The 12,354-nt window shown below is 33.6% G+C and overlaps 1 protein-coding gene across 2 annotated transcripts in view; it reads right to left on the reverse strand.

The window, feature by feature from the left end:
* Positions 1–12,354, reverse strand: part of LOC114131537 (homeobox protein caupolican) — a 40,503-nt gene that overhangs the window by 23,976 nt on the left and 4,173 nt on the right. Inside the window, exon 1 of one of the 2 annotated variants that reach the window (XM_050203894.1) lies at positions 6,931–7,563. The exons of the other annotated variant lie outside the window; for it this stretch is intronic. Within the exon in view, the coding sequence (XP_050059851.1) occupies positions 6,931–6,978 (48 nt within the window). The 5' untranslated portion in view covers positions 6,979–7,563. Of the gene's footprint in view, positions 1–6,930; positions 7,564–12,354 lie in introns of those variants that run through there. 2 annotated transcript variants of the gene reach the window in all.

The following is a 12,354-nucleotide window of genomic DNA, read 5'->3' on the forward strand; positions in this document are numbered from 1 at the left end:
TATTATATGAGTGACAAGCCGACCGTGTGTTATACGGTGCAGTCATATCGTGGTCGACGTTGTATAGCTACCTAGGTGTCGCGGTCCACGAGTATAACGGTACATCGAGTTCTACTATGGTTTTATATGCGGGTGCACGCTTAAAAGGGATGTGGTGTAGCACATATCACATATATATGCGTTTACATCTACATATTATACTCGATTCCATCCGACCGAACGATTTCCTCGCGATGCATGTCCCTGCTCCCATACACATATAATATATATATTAGTATGCCTATTTTGCGGTAGCGAGAAACGGATTTACACCTGTATACCAATTTATATATGGTAATAGCCGCCAATGTAAATTTTGTCGATACCGTACGGAAACAGGATATTGCTATCGATATATATAGATCTTTAGAAAATTATTTTTTAACCGAATCCGCGCATCGTAAAACCGCTATCGCATGTATAGGTGAACGCGGTTAGGGTTTGGGAACGGTATTATAAGTATTATAATACGCGTACTGTACGCGATGGGTATAGTATGTACTGTAACCACCTATGTGAGCGGCCAGTTCGAAAATTCCCGTTACAAGAACTTCGGAGACTTCGTATGGGAATTGTAAGTTGCAGATATCAATACTACAATTTTTTGTAACATGAACCGCTATCGTTTCCGCCGCACGATAAACGTGCGTTTTTAAAGGGATACGCGTCCGAGATTGATGCGGAAATCGAGAATTTGTTTTAAAATCAATGCGTATTATTCCACAACCCGTGCACGGAGTCACTGGTAAAACGGTAATTCGTCGTGATAATCGGAGTTACCTGCAGACGTAGTCTGAGAAAAGTCTGGTATTAAAATACTCGTTAGGATACACGTTTTGTTATTGGTTACGGTATGTCATCAAATATTACTGCTAAGACGCACACCTCCATAAATTTTAAGCTATTATTTTATAATATATAATATATTATACGAAAGTAGAACGAATGGCGGCAACCATTTACGCTCCTCCTACCCAATTTCATATTGTACGCAATGAGCCCGCATGTATTAAACATATCATTGAAACATATTGAATTACGACTTTGAACACAATACATTACGTTTATTTAAGTCTTCCATTTTATGTTTGAATCCGGACATAATATATCATTATGTTTATCATAATATTACGTAATAAACTAATGTTACTATAATGATGCGTTTCAATTAAAATAAATTTATTTACAGTCTATACAATTCTATATTATTAAACTTTATAAATATAAAATTACGATTTTATATTCTTCATATTTTTGTTTAATATATTTTGTTATAGGTACTACTATTATGTTAATGATTCTAATTTAAAATAAATATTAAAAGGTTTTATTTTATATTTAAGTAGTTTTACGGTCTAAATTCATAAGTTACATCACAGTATTGTTGTGTAAAAAAAAATAATAATCGTTTGTTTTATTGCATTACAAACAATATGTAGACAAATGTTATGTGTATGTAGATATACGCGTTCCATAAACACATACTGAGATATCATTTCAATTAAAACTACGGGTTGCTGAATGTTTTATAACATGACAATTTTAAGTTAAAATTAATTATACAATATATATTACGTAAAAAGAATATAATATAATTGTGAACATAGATTAATAAGGATATTTATGGTAAGTATAATACATAGGAATATGAATACCGAAAATTTTTTGTGTTTTATGTTGGTGCAAAAGGTATAGTAATAATATAAACATCCGAATGAATGTATAAGAATATTAACAACATTATATATATAATTAAATTATGTACGTATATATTTTTCCATTTAAACCGTTTATGAACGACATACAAGTCTTTACTATCGTTCCGAATAGATATTATAGGATAGTACGCATGTTGCAGTGCGTGCATATAATAATATATAAGATGACATATTTCGTTTGAATTTATCTGGTCGTTTCGACGTTTTACCCGGTGGGTAAATAAATAAATATTTCACTCGGCTGAGTATATAGAACTTCACACGGCTATAAGTCGGATATTAGATTTCGCGCGGTGCAAACATCGTTAGCGCTGGTTGTCGCCCACGCGATAATCCGTTTGCGTGTCGAAAACAAATAAATATACACGCTATACACACACACATAATATATCTATCTATATACATATATATATTATAATCTACACTTTTCTCAAAAGAGGGGTCGCAGTAATGCAAAGGCGATAACTCAAGAAAAATCACATAAAAATAATATATATGGTTATAATATAACACCAGAGTATGGGGTGCGAAAGAGGGTATTATATAGGAATCAATTTTTTCGCAAGTACCCACTTATATATACATATAATATATTCATCTGTTTTGATTGAATTTCCGAAAACAATATTATATAGGTGTAGGTACCTATAACTTATGTACATATATATATAAATAGTGCAACGAATTTTTGTTTTTTTAATAATAATACCTAATACAGTCGCGTTTGTTCTGACCTGGACTGCCGCGTCAATATGCGCGTACCTACTTCTATGTTATTACTATGATTTATACACAGAAACATATAAAGCGCAATAGCCTACGTTGAAGAAACGTAATATTATCATATAATTCAATGCGTACACATTGGTGAAATATATATAAAACGGACGCTGTATGAGAGTTTTAAGGCACGACGATCATCATCGCGTGTATAAATATTTAGTTATTGGTTTGCGTTGAAATGTCGTTTTGATCAGTGAACGTTGGGCTAAAAAAACGTATACATAATAATAGACGAAAATAATTTTCGGAACTAAGTATATAATTTGTATAATTTACCTACTTATGAATATTAGGTAAACAGGTATAAACTACAATGAATTTATTAGCGCATGTTTTTAAGCGTGACGATTATACGTAAATTATATTATAATTATATTATTTAAACTAGGCGGCTATATTTTGTGCACGCGCGGAAGAGACCGAATAGGAGCAAAAAAAGCGAAAAAATAATAACAATTACAATGCCTATACATGACCTGTATTGCTGTCCTAATTAGAACTATACCACGCTGGTTATTAATAATTAATAAGGCGATTCTATATAGATATCGCCTTTATAAGAAACATAATATTATACAAATGTATAATATGTAATTATTCATGTATAACTACACATTATTATGCGTTTGATAAAAACAAGCCCCCCAAACACGGATACCAATAGTCGGCGTGTGTATATAGGTACCATATAATCTATTAATAAATTACAACTTGTTTTTATTACGCATTAGAACCGCAAATCATGTATAGACATGAGTACACGGTACCAAGGTACCTATGTACCAATTAATATACATTCCTGAATATATCTAAGTTTTAAGTACGAAAACACTCTGTATTTATTTAAACAATGAGGTATATTCTAATATTGTGCCTACGTGGGACATTATGGGGACGATTATATAGAGTAGATAATAGTGCGTATATATTGCAGTACGACGGTGACAAGAACCGAAATCCTAAGCGTGGGCGCCAAAATATATCATCGTTATAATAATATTATGTGAGTTATACACCACCGTATATGCCATGTCATTGCATACAGGTATATTATATTAGGTAGGTATATAGTAATATGATGTTTTTTTTTTTTGATTTCGATTGTTTTAGATATTTTTTTTTTGTTCGCCGAGACGGCAGAAATGACACAATAGAATGAAATACAAATTACAAACTATATTGAATCGATAAACGTGATATTGTTTTGGAGCCTCGATTGTCTATAGGTCAGTAGGACCGCCGTCGCCGCATTACCATTTAGTATTCAACGTGTAATTTGTTTTTCAGCCACCGTACGACACATGCACACACACAATCATACATACACACACAAATACAATTGTCGGGTTTTTTTATATTATATTATTATACAGTAGGCATATAGCAGCCGAACAATAATTATAATTTATTATTATATACATAAGTATACACGCGATAAATATATAATAATATTGCAGGTACCTATATGTGTTATACCGTAAGTAAACGTATATTATTATACTTTAAGTACAATTCCAGTATATATAGGTACAATGGGCTCAGCACACATTTCTTATATATTATGTGCAGTGATACACAATGTATCATACATAAGAAGACGGCGCGTGCTTAATATTATTATACCTTTATGCGGGTACAATATACGCCGCCGACCGTATATAATACAGATATAATAGTGTACTGATGTCGCCGTTCGCGAAGAAAATTATTAGTTTAAAATTGTTCGGTCGGATTAAAATTGTAAAAATGTAAAACGAATTTTCGATCGTGCATGATATAATATGCTGTCGCCTTATACCTACAACATCGCGGTACAATAATATAAAATTATGTGATCGAGATCGGGGCGTAGAACAAAATCAAAAACGATCGACTACCTACAAATACAGTGTACGTAGTACAATATTTTATCATAATATTTTTACTTACGGGACCTCTGCTGTAGACGAGGAACATTGTGCATTCGAGCCGAGATTCGAGCGTAATATATATCACGTATATAAATACAGCGATTTGAAACGTTAACAGTTCTGTATTATATTATAATACTATATGACGATTACCGAACGATTTAAAATGCGAAAGTATATTTGTACAACAGTGTGTTATTACTTCTTATTCAACATTATACCTAATTGTTAAACTTCACTCGGAAGGCACACGCGAACATCGGACACAAGCAACGGACGCGCGTCTAATGATGCGTACGATGGGTGTATTGACTATTGAATATAATATTAATAATAAAATTATTATTATTATTGTCGGGGTGGGCGACCGGCACGCTGTGTAGATTGGCCGCGGCGGCTTTTCCCGAGATAACCAAAATAGCGAGTATATTATTAAATCACACACACACACACGTATACATATACATTACAATACCACGTACATGTATTTCAGGTTAGGACTGACACCACCACAAATTAACTGGTCGACGGAAATTTCGAAAAAATTAAAAATTACTCCGATTTTATATACATACGTAGGTACTATACTAGATTATACGTTGGCATTTTATCGGTTTTTTTTTTGTTTAGAAGCACACTAATATAGGTATTATACGTGTATAATGTTCAGGTTTGTAGATCTATATATACGCGCAGAGGATATCTGGATATACCGCGATATCTGGACGTACACTCCAAAATAAAACAATAGGCACCAGCTATAGGTATACCTATACAGTTATTAACAGTTATTTGTAGACGGTTTATTCGCGTTAATATTTATAGCCTTAAAGATTTATATTATTGTACACGACTTTACTAAAAAAAAAAAAAAATGTACAGAGAAATAATGGTCGTTTTTGCGATACTCATAAATCATAATTTATATGACTGTGTAACTATTAGGTACTTATAATAAATCTATAATTTTTGAGTTTCGATTGTAAACAGTTTAAAAAACGCAATCAGAGTCGATCTGTAAACAAATTTATCGAAAAAATTTCTTAAGTATTCCTAACATTTTGCAAATAAAATTCAGATTCTCATAATATATTTTATTAATTGAGTACAACAATTAACAATCGAAATGTTTGTAATAATAATAATTGAATAGCTATACTATAATAATAGTGTTTTTTTCATGGTTTTAGAATAATGCTTTTAAAAGTGTTGATTTACGTTTGTTTCAATAAATACTAGGTATATATGTATTTAAAAATTCGATAACGTCATAAGATATTTACATACACGTAATATTTTAGTTATTCGTATATAATCAGAACAAATTCGAGATAATGATTTTCTTTCGCGGAAAGATATCATGACTGAAACGTACTTAATAAAAAGTTCTAATTATACATCCCACTTCAAACGTGTATACCTACCTAGTTTTATCAAGTTTTATAAAATATATCTAAATCGTGTGTAACAAGTGTTTTGTAGTATGTAGTTAGTACACAATAATACGACTAGAATATTTACCTACCTCTACCTAATTATTATTGCATATAAGAATTGTAATACAAAATAGAATTTTTATATTTTTACAAATATATAATATATGAGCGATTATTGTAAAATGGCATGTACCAAAATAGTATATATACCTATCGAATAATTTCCAATGTACCTAATAATAAACAGTGGTTATCAAAAGTAGGTATGTTTAAGTTTAGGTATGCAAATTAATTCTATTAGGTACATATTAATTTATGTAATGTTCAGACACAACAAAGTAGCATTAATCAAAAAAAAAAAATTTTAAATTATTATATGTCACAAGTGCACTAGGTACCTATTGTACCTGCATAGATGTGTCAATAGTTCAAATAATTATCATTAAGAATATACAATAAAATAGTTATATATAGGTATTATAGCAGTTTGCGAATTTTTATTTTATTTGATTCTTCTTTTCAAAAACCGTTGAAAATGAATGTTTATTCTATGGAAAACAACTGATGAAAACAACAATAAGGTAGCTAAGCCTATAAGGAATATCCATTATTTAAATTGATTGATATATAGAATAGTACCTATAGATATTTTATAAGATATACAGTTGAAATAAATATTCCGGAACGAATTTCAAAAACACATTATTTTGCTGCTGCAAGTACAATTGATGAAATGATCCAGCTTTAAAATTTATTTTTCGAGAAATTTAAATTATATTTCAATATCTAAAGTGTAAACCAAAATATCGTGACTTATCACGATATAACTGAACGCGTGCGGCTCTTCGAGCTCTTCTGACTATTTCGACAAAGACAATAACCAATTATTGAGGAAAAACGAAATAGAAAAAGAGAACTGTGTACATAACTCGAATCGATTAAACTTTTTTATATGTACCTAACATGTTGACTCTTACATAGAAAATATCGTATTGATATAAACCATATCCTATACATATATAATATTGATCATCTCGTTCTTACCTGATGTCCGATATTTTTGGCGAGTTGTTGTGAAAACTGAGAAGTCATGGTACGCGGGAGACCCGCGGTTTTGAGACGTTTTCGCGGGACGCGCGTGCTACGAGACCACTACGACAACAACGGCCGGCGTCGCCGCGGTGCAGTCGTCGGCGGCGGCGGTGCGGGTCGTTGCGGTGGTTGCGGTATTCGCGCAGCGATTCATTGGCCGCACGCCTATATGCGGTCGAAGTGTGGACGACGTTATAATAAAAAACGAAAACCGAAAAACCAGAGAAAAAAAATTACGAAACCGAAATATTCCGCAGTCTGCAGTCGGCACAAGATTTAAAAAAAAAAAAAAAAACGAACACACCTAACGGCCGTACCTTATTCTCCGTAAATAATAATATGTCGTGTTATTGTTATTTCTGACGAGAAATATATTTATATAAAACAATATTATTTTTTAAATTTATCAGGTATACGCTACAACAATATTTGTAGGTGTTACGAGGTAGCAGCGCGTTCGTGTTCGACACGGGTCGGTTATGCGGGACAGACTGCTGTGCGGCGGCGGCAGCGACGGCGGCGACGACTACGACGACGTTTACGCGGTAGCGACTTGTCCGCGGCGCGGCGTACTATAATGAGAGACGTGCGCTGCGAGTACGGCCGACTACACGCGCACGGACGCCCGCACGCACAGGAGCGGGTCGCGGTGTAGATGCGCGCGCGCCCAGTGGCCGCGAGTGTTCCGCCGGCGGGGTGCGGTACGGGGCGGCGGTGTCGGTGGACGAACGAACGGCGGCGGCGGCGGCGGAGGCTGTCGCGGGAGCGGGGGAAACGCGGCGGCGGCGGTAGGGGAACGCGCGCACACACGCACAAAAACGCACACACACACGCGCGAGAGAGCGCGCGCGCGGAGCACCGCCTCGACGGATAGCGCCTCCTACGCACGCCCAACCCGCCAACCGTTCCCCGCGACACGACCATGTTTACCACCACCCCGCCAACCGACGGTTATCGCGGCCGGCCGTCGATCTTTTTACAATATACCGCACTGCACCCTGCGCACTCGGTCGGCCGCCGTCGGACGAGACGTGTTTTCCCTCGACACGCGTACTTATATTGTGTATAGGTAAATAATTATAATATTATTATTATATTTTATCTTCCATATATTATTATTATATACCGTGTTATTGGTATATAATACTGTACGATTATTATATACTGTCGTCGCGGTAGCTGCTTTATATAAATATATTGTTTATAATCGAGTCGCGAAGCGTGCGGCGATGTTGTGCAAAAAAGAAATCCGTTCGTATATATGACCGCACTACCGCAGCTGCAGTAGGGTGCAGGGCCGCCGCGCGTGTTTTCCCGTAAAGCTTAGATATACGCGGAAAAACGAGTATAAATAGCAGCGATATCGCAGTCAGCTATAAACTGAAGTTGCCTCGTGTCCAGCGTATATTTATATACGACTCGCGAAACCCTTTCTTCGAAATAATAATATGCTGCGTTATATACAGAGACAACCCTATAATCGGAGAGACTTAAAAATAACGATTCGCATGCATGTATGAAGTACAAAATGCGCCGTCCCTATATACGCACCCCTCTGAAAATTACTAAACGAATTATAATATTGTATGTTTGCATTTGGATTTTAATTATTATCTGTGTTTTGGTTTTTTAATAGCCCTATATATATGATGATGATCTTATAATTGTATTTGTTGCACATCATACAATAATAAATCCGAAATGTCACTGTGATATCTGCGGTTTATATGTATTTAATATTTAGGTACTTATTCGATATAGTTGGAAAGTAATAAGTTGCCGCGTAGGTATATGGGTGCTGCAGTGTGTGTTATAAACGTGTTAAGTCTTAATCGTGTTTTTATATTTAATATACTTGTACCTATATAGATATAGGTATGTTCTAATATACATAATTTTCAAAATGTGTTTCATTTCTATATCTATATAGAAATGTTAAAAAATGTTAAAATGTCTATGTTTTTAATGCATCTTGTATATAATATAGTATATTATAATCACCTATATATGTGAAAACAATAAAGTCATCATTAAAAAAAAATCAGTAAAAATATAGGTATACTATATTTTATTTTTTAGATGAATTTTAATTTAATAAAAAAAAAAATTGACGATTGATTTATAAATATATAATATATGTATATGACCACGGCCCCAATAATATCCATATTTGCTATATCAAGTAAATTGATTTTTTAATATTAATATTAATACGAATATATTATAGATGGTATTTATAGTAAAATGCTGCAGAATGCATTATTATACCTATATCGTATCTAAACCACACCGGTGTCACACTCGCTGCATAATGTCATCACGGTAAACCTATATATACATATATGCAGCACATATAAACTACGAGATTATTTATGTTTTAATATTTTATTCAAATACGCACGTGATGCGTAATTTATTATTATAAATTTAGCGGCCGATCAAACGCGAAACGGGTCGGTCGAAATAAATCGTTGACATTCATTTTGTTAAAACTATTATCACCGTAGTAGGTATACATATAAATTTGTATATATATATATATAATATATGATAAACCGCCATGGAGAATTCATAATACAATATTATATGTATACACTACATATAGGTATATCTGTATATATGTATGATAAAATGGCCTTTTAAATTTCGATTGTCGCGTAAACCCAATGACGTGTGTCACAATTATGCGGGCTCGGCGGCGACCGTAGTACGACGGGTGAATGGAAAACGGGAGGAAATCGACTGGTTTCAAAAATATAAACGGTATAATGGGTACGTCGAAACCGCACTAATTTGTCCATTACTCGCGGGGCGTATTGGTCGTTTTAATCACTCTCGCACACACACGCACGCGAGCGGAAGTATAATAATATATATTATTATTATTATATCATACCGGTCGCGTTTAAAACCACATAAATAACACGCGATATTCTTTTTATAATAATAATAGACGAGTACCTATATGTGTATTTATGAATATTATGTATTGTGAACGAACGATGATGAGAATCAAAAACTCTGCGGGCGGTCAGCTCGACCGCTACACTATTATTGTAATAATACGATGATATATACAAAACAATATTATATTTTATACAACGCAAATAATATAATATAATAACAACACATAATAGTACGATATTATTATATATTTATTATCATTACTACTATACCATGATATATATACGCATAATAGGCGGTGCAGATTTAATATATGGCGACGGTTATAACGCATCTTCGATTATATACCCAATATGTGTGTGTGTGTGTGTACCTAAATAAAAAACCGTTCCGCCACCGTACTTGCACGCGTCGAATAATAAAAAAAAAACAGTCTATTCTCTTTTGTGTGTACGTGTCCGTGTGCGTGTGTATACGCTGATATATGCTAACTTCGATTTACATTTTCGAATTTGTCTCGACTAACGCACACACACACACACATTTGTGCGTATTATATATACACACACTTTTGTTCGCTATTCGTCGTCGTTCCGTGTCCCGCGGTCGTGTGCACACGATGCTTATCGTTAGATGTATATAGTATACTCACACACAAACACATTATCCTTATATATAGTTGTCACCTCTCCTTTACTGTATACTACTAACCTACACACACACACACGCCGAAACACTGATCCGTGGGGGGAGGGGTGGTGATGTGACGAAGAAGCCGCGCCCATTCCCAATCGCATTACCCGCCTTTAATACTCCACCCGGCCACACCGTCACCCCTCGCACACTCTCTTGTGTGCACACACACAGACGCAAGCACACACCGCAGACATCATTGTTAGCGTCTATTTTGTATATACCTATATTTATTTATACAGAGTGGTTCTTTTGTCACGTAACATCCGTGTTCGTTCGGTAAGTGTAAATTCACATATATAAGTGTTACTTATAGTATATATACATATATACGTGCGGTTCAAAAAATATCAAAATTTGTTTCGAGATTATGAAATTATAATTAAACTTTGTCGGAAAAAATATGATGAATTATATCAATTTTTGTCCAAAAATTATGTTCTAATCACAAAATCAAAAAATATTTTGAAAAAATATAGGTACTCATTATTTACAAGGGGATGACAATGACACAATGCGAGTGGTTAGTCATACAATAATCGCACCTATATAGAGCAGTAATACAATATAACGTACAGTGCAGATTCAAATAAGTCTTCTTATACTTTTGATGATGAAAAAATTTCAATATATACATATCGTTGCTTTTATGTAAAATATTTTACATCATATGATGTAAAGCGCTTTACACGACTTGCGTTTTTTTCTATTTGTTAGTTTGAAAAATAAAATACAAAGGTATATAAGATAAGAAAATCTCAAGCGACGCCGTTAAATCTAACAGTATATATAAACTATATATTATGTTCGTATATTTCTACTCACAAAAATGCTCATGTAATATACAACAATACACACAAAATGTTATTCTGAAACATTTTTTTACGATGTTTAAAATGAATATTGTATTTTACAATGAGATATAAATAGATAAATATTTTGTTAAACAAGTTAATAACTGAACGTTTCAAGTAGTATATAAGTATAGAATTTCGTGTAATTTATTTTTGCAATGAAAAATTATGTCACTATATATATGTTATATGTATATAGTATAGTATATATTTTTATTATAATTCTGCAAAACAAATAGTAGCTACAGCTGTATGAATAGGATACATTATTACTTATATTTACCTATTGCTTATCAAAAAACTAAAGTCCTATACTATACATATATCATAATACAACGATTGGGAGCTACCTATAGATAATTCCATAATCACAATTTACTTTAGATACAAAAGTACATTGATACATGCAGATAATAATAATGCATACGTTATAGAATATTATATATATTATAATAAATCAGTCGATGTATAGCTCCAGGTTTTTATCATATCATTTTATTATAATAAAAATTAATTTTTTGAATTTTTTGAAATACCTATTTCTATATGCGTATAATAGCTAGAATATAGACTATAAATACCTTAAATCCAACAAAATATATTTATGAATGATAAGTATACCTATACATAAAAGCATCGCGAAATCATTTTATATTATTATAGACGCGCGTTACGGATGAGAGATGACGACGAGGGTGGTGACAAATAATTATTTAACGAACTATATTTATGACACTATGTATAATGTACATTTAGTAAGAAAACGACGTGACGTGTGAGCGGTGCGCACGCGTGACGAACGTGGGGCAAACGACCATGTATATATATATATAATATATACGTGTATATGACGTGCGCGCGCATGTGTGTGACGGCAGCGGCGACGTCGGCGTCGGCGGTGAGGTGACGCGAGCGTTTGAAACAA

The sequence above is a fragment of the Aphis gossypii genome, chromosome 1 (genome assembly GCF_020184175.1).
Source record: "Aphis gossypii isolate Hap1 chromosome 1, ASM2018417v2, whole genome shotgun sequence".
Lineage (NCBI taxonomy): Eukaryota > Metazoa > Arthropoda > Insecta > Hemiptera > Aphididae > Aphis > Aphis gossypii.